At 40.8% G+C, this 16,289-nt stretch overlaps 1 protein-coding gene across 1 annotated transcript in view; it reads right to left on the reverse strand.

Moving 5' to 3' along the window:
- Positions 1-12,118: 12,118 nt before the first annotated feature.
- Positions 12,119-16,289, reverse strand: part of LOC112775087 (uncharacterized) — a 49,981-nt gene continuing 45,810 nt past the window's right edge. Inside the window, exons 8-9 of the mRNA XM_072228430.1 lie at positions 12,518-12,816; positions 12,119-12,430 (exon numbers count right to left, since the gene is read on the reverse strand). Coding sequence (XP_072084531.1) covers positions 12,119-12,430; positions 12,518-12,816 — 611 coding nt within the window. The remainder of the gene's footprint in view (positions 12,431-12,517; positions 12,817-16,289) is intronic.

Here is a 16,289-nt window from a genome sequence, read left to right on the forward strand (position 1 = left end):
TTATTCACTTCTCATGATTTAGATGTAGTTTTTAGAGAGAGGTTCTCTCCTCTCTCTCTTAGGATTAGGATTTAGGATTTTTCTTGCTTTCATGATTGCCCCTTTCTATCAGGTTCAACATTCCTTTTTAATTAATTATCTTCTCAATTTAATTTATGAACTTTCCTATGTTACAGATAATTCTGTTAATTAATGTTATTTGAGGTATTTCAGTTTATTACTGCTCTCTTTTACTTATGTTACTGTTGCTTCCAATCTGATGACATTTTTATTCCAGTAGATTTACTTTTTCCCTTTTGGCCTTGGTTAAGAAATCAGTAACTCAGGAGTTATCAAACTCAACGTGATTGATAATTGTTATCTTTGCTAATTGAATTGAACTTCAATAATTCTAGTCCTTTCTTAGGAATTGACTAGGACCTGAAGATCAGACTAATTAATCCACTTGATCTTCCTTTGCTTTAGTGAAGGCTAACTAAGTGGGATAAAGACTCAATTCTCATCACCATTGATAAGGATAACTAGGATAGGACTTCCAATTTCTCATACCTTGCCAAGAATTTATTTTATAGTTATTTATTTATTTTACTTGTCATTTAAATTGCTTGCCCTTACTTTTAAAACCCCAATTTACAATCTTCATAACCGATAATAAGAACATACTTCCCTGCAGTTCCTTGAGAAGACGACCCGAGGTTTGAATACTTCGGTTATCAATTTATTTAGGGGTTTGTTACTTGTGACAACCAAAACATTTGTACGAAGGGATTTCTGTAGGTTTAGAAACTATATCTACAACACGACTATTTTTATAAATTATTTACCAGCAAAAATTCTAACGTCAAAATGCCGCCGTTGCCGGGGAATTGCAAACGTGTGCCTTATTATTGGTTATTGTAAATATTTTATTTTGCCTGTTTATCTATTTTTATTTTTGCTTTTTAATTTTTATTAGCTACTATGAATTCTCACCCCTCTCGCTTTGAGTTTGGTTTTAATATTGTTGAAAGGAGTGAAAGCTATAACAGGAATATGCATCAAGGTCAGAGAAATCAAAGATGGATGGAGCCAAGAGGATTTGATCAACCCTTTAGGCAACAACACCCTCCAAGATATCATGGACAAAGACCATTCTACAATCCATACCAAGCTGATAGATATGGTGGACAACCTTGTAACTACCAACAAGCCCCACTCTGTGCCTATAGACCACCCTCTCAACGTAGCTTTGAACCGCAACACTCACAAGTGCCTTTTCACCATTCACCACCATATGATCCTTATTTACCCCAATCCTAATCCGATTACTCCCAAACACCACCACTTCCCTATGTACCATGTCCAAATCCATCACCTCCAGAATCACAGGTTCGCCTCAAGGAAATAGTAGATCAACTTCAAACAACCCTTCATCAACTGGAGCAAGCAATAAGTCAATTATCTTCTAGACGTTCGAACATTCAAGAACCTTCCACAACCTCATGTGGACAATCTAATGAAGAGCGTAGCATGAAGGAGATACTAGAAAATCCAGTGGACAGAACAGAGCATGACTTCGTACTGGAACAAGTAGAGGAAGTTGTCATTATAGAAGAAGAAGAGTTGGTTGAAGACTTAGGAGACGTTGAACTTCCATGGGAATCCAGAATTATGGAGAATTCTGTCAAGGACGTTACAATTGATGCTAAGGAGGATAGTGCACAACTCCCAAGGCAAGTCTTTTATGAAGAACTAGACGGAATAATCCAAAAAGCAAGTTTCCTTGATGATGATAGTCACAAGTCAAGTTCTTCTATTAATGAACTTGCATCCGCAAGTGAATTCTCTGAGATTAAAGAACCTTATCCAAGTGAATACGAAGAAGATGCGGAGGTAGATTTCTCTCAACCTCCAGCTTATGACTTGAGTGATGTGGAAGACATAGAAGACTTTGATCAGGACGATGTTGCATTTGAAGAATTATGCCAAGAAGTGGAGGAATTCACAGAAGATTATAAGGGAGTAGAACTTACAGAACTACTAGAAACACCTATCCCAAGGCCATTACCACCCAATACAAGCTTCAAGTGGGTACAATCCTTAACCTTTAACTTTACTTTTCCACTTAAATATGGTTTGCTTAAAACAGATGGCCAGCTTAGAGCTCTCTGCGGCTTTAAGAGTAAGAGGGAAATGACTCGCATTCAGAGCTGGTGCACAAGGTTCAATAAGGTTCTACGCTTCAACTCGAAGTGCACGGATTGGCATCATGTTCAATTGGATGGGTCACGGAAGGCATTTGGTCATCTTGGTGAGAATACAATTTCTAAGCCGCCCGGATAGAAAAATATAGATCAAGACGAAGGCGGATTTAAAAGCAAAGTTTGGGATCCTGGGATCTATTATGACATTCGTCACCTCGGGAGCCTGAGAATCTGTTTGAAGCTGCTCAGAAGCTTTACATGCCTAGTTTGGGACCCCGGAGGCTGTTGGCATTCCAAGCATTGGTGGATATTTCTGGATGAATTTAAGCACAAGCCACCATAACAGGAAGCTCCCCATATGTCCAACTTAAGGACTTTAAATAAAAATGCTAGGTGGGAGACAACCCACCATGGTATGGTCGTTTCTTTTTCAGTTTTATTTCGTGTTATTTATTTTTATTCTATTTTTCAATCAAACCTGAATATTATTCATTAGCATTGCATGCTGCATAATTGCATTTTTGCACAAAAAAAAGAAGACGTGTGACGCGACCGCATTGCTCATGCGATCGCGTCAGTTGCGAAAACCACCTCCCACGCGTCCGCGTCATTCACGTAGCCGCGTGATCTGAAAATTGGCGTAAAGTTGTGCGTTTCGCACAAAACGACCCACGCGGTCGCGTCCCTGATGCGATCGCGTCATTTGCACCACACCCATCCCACGCGATAGCGTGAGCGATGCGATCGCGTCGGGCGGATATCATAGAACCCCCAGTGGAGACAGAGAGTTGCGCTGAAACGACGCTGGAACTGTGCGTTTCGCACAATTTCCAGCGACGCGGTCGCATGCCTCACTCGACCGCATTATTCATCCTTTTACCCACCCCATGAGATCGCGCCACCCATGCAATTACGTCAACTCCCATTCCACCCCAGCCACGCGACCGCGTGCCCCACGCGATCGCGTGGATTCAAATTCATTAACCCCCCCAGTGACGCGAAACCCTACCCTGTCGCGCCTTCCCCCCCAACCCCTTCTTCTCCCTCTCTTCTCTGCAACCCACCCCCAGCCAACCACCTTCAACCGCCGCACCACCCTCGCCACCCAGCTGTTCACCGCGATGCCACCCCCCTTTTCTCCCTTCCCTCTCTTTCTTCCCTTTCTCTTCTCTCCCCCCCTCCACCACCACTGCTCCCTCCGCCGCACAGCCACCACCACCGCTCCATCACAGCCGCACTAACCACCACCACCCACACCCCTTCCCTTCCTTCCCCCTTAACCCCTACCCCTCCCACTACCCCTATCCGAACCCCCTACCACCGGACAGCCACCATCGCCCCGCCAACTGCCTGCACCGCCGCGTCAGCCACCACCACAACCACCCCCTACCATCTCTATGCCCTACTTTCATTCATACGCCTACCAGGTTCCGTCGGACGCCACTCTTATTTCAATTCATAGTCAATTGCATTTTTTTCCGTTTCTGTTTACATTAGGCTAGTTAAAAATGCATGTTGTAGTGGATTCTAGGTTGTTAGGTAGTCTAGGATGTGGTTAGTGGACTTAGGCCTGTTTAATTGCGCTGTTCTTGCTACTTGTTTTATAATTTTTGCAATTCTGCTGTTGCTGTGATCTAAGTATTGTTCATATGATGTTCTTACTGTTCATGCTGCTATTGCGACTGCTCTTTCATGTTCATATTATTTATATCTATTTGCAGTTTATTTTAATTCATATGAACTATTTTGCTTGATGTTTATTTTCTGGAACATCCGATTTTAGCCGAAATGCTGCCCAAATTTCTATAAATTATTTTGATTTTCATTCATGTTTTGGGTTTGGCAATTTGAATTCTGCTTTACTCAGCTTTTACCAAACCAATTCATGTATGAACGGGCAAGCTTTCTTATTCTTTTTGATTTTCTGGTTGATAAATTGCATTTTGGATGATTCAAGTCCACTTTTCTCTATTTCCATATCTATATGAATCATCATCAACTTCCTTGTTTGAATATGAGTTGACTGTAGCTTCTAATTGTAAATTCTTGTTACTTAGAAAATGATCATCTTGCCACTTACTCTAACCTTCTTTTTACTAACTCACTGATTTCAACTTCCTGACCTCTTTTCCATTCCTAACCAACCTAACTTTCACAACATCTCTTCTTGGTTTTTCACTATTCTCTTTAACCTTCTAACCAAGGCATGATGATAATTTTTCCTAATTAACATGAATTCTATTTATATCACATTTTGGATTGTGAATTTTTTCTCAGATTTATAACTCCTATACAATCCATAATGCACATTTACTCAACTCATTTCATTACTCTACTGCTCCTTTGCCACTATGTGCTTATTTTGTTATTTGCCTACTTGTTTTCCTATTTTTATTATTTCATAGATTTCTGTTTTTCAGGATGTCTGACACCCAAAGGAAAGGAAAAGGAAAGGTAACAACTGGCAAACAGAAAAGAGGAGAATCCTCTATGTCCATCCTGGACATCATGCATGATGACTCCTGGCGGGAGAAATACTTTACCCCACAGGAGAAGGCTGACCAGCTACTCCCTGCCACTGATCCCACTAAGTTTGCAAACAGATACTGCGAGTTGAAGTATCTGGTGTTTGTAACCTCCAGGAACCTGTACCTGGAGTGGACTCTGAAAAGTCTGGAAGAACTCCAGCAATACACCTCCGATCATATCAAACAAAGAGGCTGGTTCTTCCTGGAGAGAAACTTGACAGAGGTCAATGCTTCTTGGGTAAAAGAGTTTTACTGCAATTACTTCAAAACTTCCCTAGATGCAGTGAACCTAAGAGGGAAGCAGATACTGGTCACTAAAGAGGCCATTGAGGATATTCTGCAGCTTCAGCCTAAATCCGATTAGCTTGATGGTTACCAAAAGGCTGAGGAGGACATGCGCTTCATGAAGTTTGACTGGGATGCGGTCAAGGCAAGGATAGCCCTTGACCCGACTGTCCCATGGGTCATAGGTCAGAACACCACCATGCCTAAGGGAATCAAGAGGATATACTTAAATGATGAGGCTCGGCTCTGGCACCAGATCCTGAGCAACTTTGTTATACTGAGTACTCACGAGACGGAGCTACCTGCCACTATGATCACCCTCCTCTGGTGTGTGATGGAGGGTAAGGACCTATACCTGCCACGATTCATCCGGTACTACATGGCCAGGTCCACGTCAGAGGCACTCTTCCCTTTCCATATCTGATTACCCAGCTCGGCCGTCGGGCTGACGTGCCTTGGGAGGATGCTGATGAGAAGCCACCTGCTGCAGAATGCAAGAAGATTATCCCTCACAGCAGGAACTTTCTGGCTTTGGGCTATAGACCTCTATTCCTCACTGCCCCTGATGAGACAGCCACACCTTCAGCTGGCCCCTCTTCATCTACTGCTACCCCAGCTACCACCATTGCACCTCCACCTGCCTCAGAGCCAGTTTATCACCTCGTGCACTGCCTATTTCAGCAGCTAGACCAGATGGAGCGCCGCAACCGGCGCCAATATGAGAGATTTGAGCGTCGCAGCAAGTGACGCTATGAGCACCTAATGCTGATGATACGATCTGGCGGCGACATCCCCTCCGAGCCTGACACACCATCAGAGCCATCTGAGGAGGAGGCGGATGATCATGAGTTGGAGACCCATCCACAGAGAGAGGCTGAGCAGGCAGGCCCGGAGCAGGCTGCATCACAGCAGGAGGCCCCGCATCAGATTCAGGCTGCAGACCTAGAGGTTCCTATACAGTCAGCACCTCCTCTGCAGTAGACAGATCCTTAGACCACCACCACAGAGACTCCAGCCACACATCATTCCAGTGATGACACTCCTTCACACCCTGCTTGAGTGAGCATCGAGGACGATGCTTTATATTAAGTGTGGGGAGGTCGCCATCTCTGGCATATTTTTCTTGGTGAACCACTACAGACTCTTTTTATTTTATTTTGCTATTTTTCTGTATTTTTATCTTTATTTTATTCCTCAGTACTTATACATTGCTCTTTTCATGTATTTTTACTCTATTTTATGCATTTTGCACTTTAGTTCATATTTTAGCCAGTTAGTTTAGTTGCAATTCTAACATATTAGTTATAGAATATGTGGATTAATTAGTATAGTTTACCCTTTTAGAATATGATAAGTTTGGTTTAATTTGAAAATAAAAAAGGAAGTAAACTAGAGACTTTAACATAATAAAAACAATCCACACTTTGTATATATAGCGTTACATGTTAGTTAGTTAACAACATTTCATCAAGGAGAAACACTAAAACTTTAAAGCCACCCTGAGGTTTACATTGAGAATAATGGGAACCCTTAATTTTTCACTTGCATGAAATATATAACTGAGATATGATTTTTTAGCACAGCATGTGAGTTTTGAGCTTAATTGTATGGTTACATTCAAACCATAATATTTTATTCTTGTGTGTTTCGCCCTTCTTTTTTATTCTGATGTTCTTTACTTTGTTTTAATCTATATGTCCAATTATAGAATATAGATACATACCAAGAAAGTGATTGAGGCCATTGTTTGATTCCAGCTCACTTATCCCAAATTAGCCTACTTTTTACATCACCCTTGTTAGCCCCCTTGAGCTTTTAATCCCCTCTTGTTCTATAAACCACATTACTAGCCTTAAGCAGAAAAACAAAATAAAATTTTCAAGTTGAATCCTTGGTTAGCTTAAGATAGAAATTGTGTATTGTTTAAGTGTGGGGAACCTTATGGGAACATGGATGATAATAACAAAGGTAGAAAGTTAAAAAGAATAAAGACATTTCAAAATAAAAGTTTTGGAAAGCATGCTCATGTGAAATCAAAATAATTAAATTACCATGTGCATTAAAAAAATAAAATAAAATAATAAAAATATTTTTATTTAAATAAAGGGGATACAGAAACTCCCCAATTGCAAAATAAAGGAATCAAGGCACATAGGACAAAAGTTAAAGTTAATATATGAGCTTGCAATACAAAGTGAGAAAATTTGGGTAAATAGGTAAAGAAACCTTTGAATTACAAAATATGTATGTTAGGTGAGATCTTAAACTAATCAAGGATTCACTCATTAGCTCACTTAGCCTTATACATATACCCTTACCTTTACATTGGCCCCATTACAACCTTAAATAAAGATCTCATGATTTTTGTATGTCTGTATTCTGTAATTGTTGATTGGTTAGATGAAGAACAAAGTTATAGAAAGTAAGGATAAAAAGAAGAATAGAGTGATTAACCCAATAAACACTGAGTGACTAGAGAGTAAACACAAAATCCAGTGAGGGTTCAATAGCTCATCAACATATATCTCTGCTTAAATTGTTAATTGTGTTGCAAGTTTGTACAATATTTGTCTTTCCCATCTCAATTGTAAAAGTGCTTTGACATTATCTAAGGTTTGGCTATGCATATATGACTCCTTGAGAATGTGGATTAATTCAACTACATGTAAGTTTTATATACAAGTGAATGACAATTAGAATTGCATGATTCATTTAGGTAGTTGCATTTAGAATAGATTGCATTGCATGAGATTTCACCACTTTAACTTTAACCTTACTCTTTATCTTGGATTTAGCATGAGGACATGCTATTGTTTAAGTGTGGGGAGGTTGATAAACCCATATTTTATGATATATTTTGTGCCTAATTTAAGTGATTTACTCAATCCTTCACTCACTTATTCATGTTAATTGCATGGTTTTACTTTTCCTTCCTTATTATGTGATATATGTGACAAAACATGTTTCCTATGCTTTAAGAATAATTATTTTAATTACCCTTTATTACCATTCGATGCCGTGATTTATGTGTTGAGTAGTTTCAGATCTTCTAAGGCAGGAATGACTTAAAGGATGGAAAGGAAACATACAAAAATGGAAGGAAAGCACAAAATGGAGTTTTTTGAAGAAACTGGCAGCGACGCGAACGCGTGGGCGACGCGGCCGCATGCCCAGTGCGAAGAGAGCGCGACGCAAACGTGTGAATGATACGATCGCGCGCCAAGAGCAAAACGCAGATGACGCGGACGCATGACCGAAGCGAACGCGTGATAAGGAAAACTCCAGATGACAGAGAATGCTCCCAGCGATTTCTGAAGCCCTTTTTGGCCCAAATCCAAGTCCAGAAGGCACAGATCAGAGGTTATGAAGTGGGGGAATGCATCCATTCAAAAGGGAGTCTCCAATTATTCACTTCTCATGATTTAGATGTAGTTTTTAGAGAGAGGTTCTCTCCTCTCTCTCTTAGGATTAGGATTTAGAATTTTTCTTGCTTTAATGATTGCCCCTTTCTATCAGGTTCAACATTCCTTTTTAATTAATTATCTTCTCAATTTAATTTATAAACTTTCCTATGTTACAGATAATTCTCTTAATTAATGTTATTTGAGGTATTTCAGTTTATTACTGCTCTCTTTTACTTATGTTACTGTTGCTTCCAATCTGAAGACATTTTTATTCCAGTAGATTTACTTTTTCCCTTTTGACCTTGGTTAAGAAATCAATAACTCAGGAGTTATCAAACTCAACGCGATTGATAATTGTTATCTTTGCTAATTAAATTGAACTTCAATAATTCCAGTCCTTTCTTAGGAATTGACTAGGACCTGAAGATCAGACTAATTAATCCACTTAATCTTCCTTTGCTTTAGTGAAGGCTAACTAAGTGGGATAAAGACTCAATTCTCATCACCATTGATAAGGATAACTAGGATAGGACTTCCAATTTCTCATACCTTCCCAAGAATTTATTTTACAGTTATTTATTTATTTTACGTGTCATTTAAATTGCTTGCCCTTACTTTCAAAACCCCAATTTACAATCTTCATAACCGATAATAAGAACATACTTCCCTGCAGTTCCTTGAGAAGACGACCCGAGGTTTGAATACTTCGGTTATCAATTTATTTAGGGGTTTGTTACTTGTGACAACCAAAACGTTTGTACGAAGGGATTTCTGTAGGTTTAGAAACTATATCTACAACGCAACTATTTTTATAAATTCTTTACCAGCAAAAATCCTAACATCACTGATCCTTTGTCACCAGAGGATGGTGGTACCTGCAAGGGACTCCGATGCTTAAGTTAGCAAGGGTGCTCCAGTGTATTTATAATGGTGAGGAGTGACCCTTCTGGGGATAAGATAGTTATCTTATCCTATCTTATCTTTGGGTGAGGTCATCTTATCTTCAAGGGAACCGCCTTTATCTTTCTAGGCTTTGGCTGCCTTTAGATTTTGGTTGTGTTCCTTCGTTTGGGCCTTCTTGGGCCTTTGTAGTGATTTGGCCGAGCTCTTGAAGAGGTCGGATAGTCTGACCTGAAGAGGTCGGTCGACTTGTCGTTAAAACATTCCGGGTCGGACAGCTCGACCCAGGGTATGTAAAACCCCCGTAATCAATTACCTCAAGTCAGAGGCACTCCCCACAGATAAAAAGGAGGCAAAGAGGTTGATACGAGAAGCACAGTACTACACTATAGTGGGTGACATCTTATATAGGAGAGGGATCTCAACACCCCTCCTAAAATGCGTAGCGCCTTCAAATGCAAGGGAAGTCCTAGAAGAAGTACACAGTGGCATGTGTTGCAACAACTTGGGGGCACGAGCTCTTTCAAAAAAGGTACTCCGAGGTGGATTCTTTTGTGAAACCTTACAAAAGGAAGCAACAGAGTTCGTCAAGACATGTCCATCATGTCAGAAGCATGCTAACTTTCACATCGCTCCACCAGAAGAGCTCATCAGTGTAACGTCACCTTGGCCGTTTGTAAAGTGGGGGCTAGACCTCCTTGGACCCTTTCCTCAATGTTCGGGACAAGTCAAGTTCCTCATTGTAGGGGTAGACTATTTCACAAAATGGATTGAGGCAGAGCCCCTAGCTAATGCGACCGCCCAAAGAAGTCGAAAATTCCTATACAGGAACATTATTACAAGGTTTGGGGTCCCTTACTCCATTACCACAGATAATGGCACACAATTCACTGATACGGGTTTCAGGAACTTGGTAGCTGACTTGAAAATAAAGCACCAATTCACATCCATAGAACACCCACAAGCTAACGGACAGGCAGAAGCTACCAACAAAGTCATACTAGCTGGGTTAAAACCGAGACTACAGAGTGCAAAGGGAGCTTAGGCCGAGGAGCTCCCACAAGTCCTATGGACATATCGGACAACTCCACATTCCACTACAGGAGAATCACCCTTCCGACTTGCTTACGAAATGGAGGCAATGATCCCTGTGGAGATAGAGGAAGGATCCTCCAGAATGATCCTTTATAATGAAGAGGCCAACTCCCAAAATCAAAAGAAAGAACTCGACCTACTTCCAGAAGCTCGAGAAAGAGCTCAGATTAAAGAGGAAGCGCTGAAGCGTCGAATGACTTCAAGGTACAATCAGAGGGTAATTTAGCGAAGCTTTGCCGACAACAACCTCATTCTAATCCGAAATGATATAGGAGTAGGTCGATCAGGAGAAGGGAAGCTAGTAGCTAACTAGAAAGGACCTTACCGAGTTGTAGAGGTACTGGGAAAGGGCTACTACAAGGTGTTCGACCTAGAGGGATGAGAGTTACCAAGGTCATGGCACGCTTGTAACCTAAGAAGATACTATAGTTAGAAAATAATAAAGATCTTAGTTCAAGGTGCACTCTTTTTCCTGAAAAGGTTTCTTAATGAGGTACCAAGCCAAGATCTACAAAATTGCCCGATTTAGAAGGATAAGCACTCATATGTATGTATATATATATATATATATATATATATATATATATTCCTATCTATATGCCTATTTCTACTTGAATAAAACTTTTCAGATTTAAAAATTTCCTACCAAGACGCATTAAAAACATAATTCATCGCCTGATTTCGACAAGGTCGGCTAAGATGAAAGCGATAAAAACAGATTAATGCAAGAAGTTATAAAAAGTAATCCATAAAAAGTGGCCTGACAAGGTCTGACTAAAAATAGAATACTAAAAATAACTTAGCTACAGCTTGGACCGACAAGAGAAGTCGGACAAACAAAAACTACAGCTTGGATCGACAAGAGAAGTCAGACCAACAAAAGCTACAGCTTGGACCGATAAGAGAAGTCGGACCAACGAAACCTACAGCTTGGACCGACTAGTGAAGTCGGACATACGAAAAATGTGCGCTAAAAGGGATATAGTTTAGCCTAAAAAGCCATGGCTCTACGACAAGGCTATCGAAATTGTCCAGACTAACTAAAAAAGGGGTTCTACCAGAACGCTAAAAAGTTATCGGACGAAGTTAGCCCCAAAGGTCATCTCGCCCCGAACAAAAGATGGACTAAACAAAGATCTAATCAAAATGAGGTTGGACAATTGAGTACCAATGCTCTATAAAGATCTACAAAAGTGGCAAAGACATGGACAGTATAGAAATATACACATCAAAATAAAAATATTTAAAAGACTCAAAAGGCCACCTGAAAGGCAAGCCTCAAGAGTTTAAAAGTGTCTTGTTAAGTTGCATAGAAGCAACTAAAAGTCAAAGAAGTCTACCTTCATAAAAAATAGAGTTTAAAAAGCCCATAAATTAGGCTGTACAGATAAAACTCAAAACAAATCATAGGGGGTCCAAGGTTTCCCCAGTAGCAGCATCTGTGGCTGAAGGCGGATGAACAATGTTCATAGGGGTGGCGTCCACAGTCCCATCATCCCGATTAAGAATTTGACAATCCGGATCAGGTTCGGATGTTCGACCTCAGTAGAAGGAGTTGAAGAAGTTGTAGCTGTAGATGCCTTGGCTGGTGGTGCAGGAGGAGGAGGCCCATCATCTTCGTCATCCGGGGCAGGCACTATTTTACCATCTTCCACCACATTGTCCAGGCTAAAGAGAGTCAAGTCAAGTTCATGAGCAAGAACTCGGACTTGTGCCTTTAGATTTAATAAGTACCCGTCACGGTATCTACCAGATGGCCCTGGAGATCGGCGTAATTCACAAGAGCAAATTCAAGCCTCTCCTTCAGCTCCAACACCTCGGCGTAAGTGCGGGTATAACTTTCCTTATGTTTCTTCGTCATCTCCTCAGCTAATTTTGCAGCCGCCTCAGCCTCGACAGCTCGAGACTTCTCCTTTTCTAAATCCAGCTCTAGCTTAGCCACCCTAGCATCCAGTTCATCCTTCAAGCCTTTAATTCTATTAAACTCTGACTTGGCATCCTGAAGAAAAGCTTTCGTCGCATGGACCGGGGAGCCCTGAACAGTACGGAATAGAGTTGCTCACATATGGGCCATCCGAATACTGTTATTAGTAATAAAATTCAAATGGTGAAGGATGGACACATCATCCATCAGAAGTTGACCATAAGGAGCAATTTGATTATCAACAAACCCCACAACATCAAAATCAGGGGCGTCCAAGTCATAAGGATCCACAGTCTTCTGTTTTTTAGGAGGAGGACCAACAATAGGAGAAGAGGCAGTACCAGAGGATGACTGGAGAGGAGCAAAAGGAATCACACAAACCTGAGGATTTGGGATGATTTTTCTCGGCCCAGTAGTGTCTGAGGTCGGTTGACGGAGTTCCCCAAGGGTGTATTGGTAAAGATTTTCTTCAATAAGATTGCGTTGCAAGTATAGCTCTACCAACAACAATCCTCGGGTGTCAAATTTAGAAGAGGGATTTGATTGTCACAAGTTCAACCCCAATAGAAATAACCGAAGTATTCAAACCTCGGGTCGTCTCACAAGGAATGGGCAAACATGTGCTTCAACACTGGTTAGAAATCCGGGGTTGTGAGTTATGAGCATGAAAATAAATGGAAATCTTAACAAGCAAGTAATCTTAAATTGCAACAAATTAATTCAATTAACTAAGCGAAACATAAGCAATTCCAATGAACAAGTAACATTCCAATTAATTCTATTATAAACCAAACAAGTAACTATAACTAAGGCAAATAGTTGAGAAATTTGGTTTTCAAATATGAATAATAAAAGCAACTCTCGGCTAGGCATGGGAATTGAGGTCACCATCCTTGTCTAACAACCATATCTTGACAATTATGAGGAACCAAGCTCATTAAGTCTACTTCCAAAAGTCTTAAGTACGTAATATCTACCCCTAGACTTGAAGTACGTCAAATAGCTTTGATCACATCAACCCATAAGTCCCAACCTACCTACTAATTAGATTAGTAGTGGGTTGGCATCAATGAGTATCAAATTGACCACCAAGGGTTCCCAAATCATCAAATCCATTAGACCTAATGACTCAAGTTTACCCAATTTCCTTGACCTAGGCCAAGAGTAAAGAAGACTACTCCATAATCAAAGTAAACAATTCATCAAACACATGGTAAGCATTAACAAGAGGCATGTTCAAAATAGCAATTAAATTGAAATCTACAAGTACCCACTAACAATTATCAACATATAATCATCCAAACAACAAAGCTAAACATAGAATGCATCAATGTAATATCAACAAGTCAAGATTTACAACATTCATGAAATGGGTATAAAATGACAATTAACAAGGATTCATAAAACTATCACTAGATATAAGCAAAATTGTAACAAGGAATTCAAATTGAACAACTAAAACTAGTAATTAACAAGATTCAGTTCACAATCCAACAAGGGAAGATCAAATTAAAACTAGATCTAGAGAGGAACAAGGGTTTCTCTCTCTAGAATAATCAAAGAACCCAAAAAACTCTAAAATTGTGTCTTAGTGTAAAAATGATTGATCCCCCCTTTTCCCCTAGCATCATTGGGTCTTTTCCATGCAAAAACAGCTTGAAATTGGGCCTGATGAGCCTCAGAAATCGCCAGGCATGATTTCCTTTAATGAGGTCACGTGCAGCTTCCCACGCGTGCGCGCCATGCGTGCGCGTGTGCGTCGATGAGAATCTTCTGATCCGCGCGAATGCGTCCATCTTTGCGCGCCACTTCCAGCCAACCTCATCCACGCGTGCGCGTGTGGTGCGCGGGCGCGCCGATGCTGCTTCTTCCAAGATTTCAATTCTTCATGTTCCTTCCTTTTTGTACATGTTTTCTCCCTCTCTTCTAAGTCATTCCTACCCTATAATTCCTGAAATTACTCAACAAATACATCACGGCATCGAATGGCAATAGAAGAGGATTAAAATATGGCAATTTTAAGGTAAAATAAGCATGTTTTCCATCATGGAGCAATATTGAGAAGTGAACACAAAACTATGCATGTCTTGCGAATAAGTGTGAGAAATATTGATAAAATCTCCCAAAATAAGCACAAGATAAACCACAAAATCGAGGTTTATCATCGGCCTCTTAGGAGGAACTTGGGTAGATCCTTCTCCAGAAACCTTCGCCGAGATGTTTTGCACAGCAGTTGTGTTCCGAGGGTTACCTGAAACTGGAGATCGATCTCGGTCGAGATCTTCTGTACTGGTCGGTGCCGACGTGTCCGGCTGGTGAGTGGCAGCTGGAGCTGTCGTGTCCGACTTGTTGGCTGACTGCACTGCTGATCCTTGGTCACCGGAGGGTAGGGGGTACCTGCAAGAGACTCCGATGCTTAAGTTAGCACGGGTATTAAGCAGGTTTATTGTAGAATCAGAGTATGAGTTATACCTGGGTGCTCCAGTGTATTTATAGTAGTGTGGGCTGACTTTTCCGATAAGATAAGTTAGTTATCTTATCTTATCTTATCTTTGGGTGAGGTCAGCTTATCTTCAAGGGAACCGCCTTTATCTCTATAGGCTTGGACTGCCTTTGGATTTGGGTCGTGTTCCTCTATTTGGGCCCCTTATTGGGCTTTCCTGTCGATTTGGCCGACCTCTTTGAGAAGAGGTCGGGTAGCCTGATCTGAAGAGGTCGGTCGCTTTGTCGCCAATCATCCCAGGTCGGATAGCTCAACCCAGGATATGAACAGTGCCCCTGCTTGAGCTCGGTCTTTTGTTGAGGTCGAGTCCTTGACTTCGGTCCTTCTCTAGTGAAGCCGAACTCAAGCATTTTGTCGATTCCTTTCTTTGTAGAGCATTTTTGAATGTGGAACATTTTCCTTTAAAAGCGCGTGCTTTTATATCGGCGCTTTGGGAACATGCAAGGGTTTAATACCCTCATTAATTGGCTTCAAATGCCCCGTTTCCCTTGGTTTTTATTTTGAACTTTGCCATCAGAAATGGTTTCTCTTCTTCGTTCCTCTTTGTAACTTCTCCCTTTACTCTCTCGTTTTCTATTTTTCCCTAGAGTTTCACAGTTTCTTCCTGCGACGCCTACTCTACTACCGCTTTCTGCGGAAAAGGAGTGATTCTGGGTTTCTCCCTCCGTTTTCTTCCGGAGAATTTTTTTCCGTTCGAGGGGTGGCTCTGTCGCTTCTTGCTATTCAGCTTTCTTTTGAGGTTTCCTTCTATTTTCCAGGTTTGATTTTTCCTCTTCTATCATTTTTTTATGTCTGAGTTTGATTTTTCTTGGAGAAAGTTTGGATCTTTCTGCTTTTACTGCGCCTGATTGTTGCGTGTTCTGGAGTTTCTTCGTCTTTTGTGTGAATTTTTTCGTCTTTCCTGTTGCTTGATGCTTTTAGGGCTTTTTCCTGTTATCACCGTTTCTGCTTGTGCTTTCGATGATGGTTTTTGTTTGATTCTGGAGAAAAGGATGTGTCTTTGACGGTTCTCTGCTTGGCATGTTTGGTGTTGTCGTAGCTTTTTGTAAAAAGATAGTGGCTTTGATGACTTTTTGTACTTTTTTGTGTTTTGTCTTTTTCCTATGAAAATGCTTGCTGTTTGAAATCTTATTTTTTTTTGTTTGGGGGATGCCGAGACGTAAGCTGTAGATTTTTCCTGAAACCTTGCTTTGTCACTGCCTCCAAAGGATGCCCCAGGACTTTGGTTTGAGTCTTGGGGTTTTCCTTTTCTGTTTGTTCGTCTGTATCATATTAGTCGAGTTGCTTTGCCCCTTCTCCGAGATAGTTTTTAGTAATCCAATCTTCTTTTCTTTTTGTAGGATTAGTTGTCCTCATGTCTTCTCGCAATAACGTTGTAGAGATGTCTTCCAAAGTTCCCGAGGGGATGTCCGATTGGCTGGACTCCCTTGTCCTAATGTGTGTTTCTGTCATGGATACTGAATTTTG

Source organism: Arachis hypogaea, chromosome 19 (assembly GCF_003086295.3).
Source record: "Arachis hypogaea cultivar Tifrunner chromosome 19, arahy.Tifrunner.gnm2.J5K5, whole genome shotgun sequence".
Taxonomy (NCBI): Eukaryota; Viridiplantae; Streptophyta; class Magnoliopsida; order Fabales; family Fabaceae; genus Arachis; species Arachis hypogaea.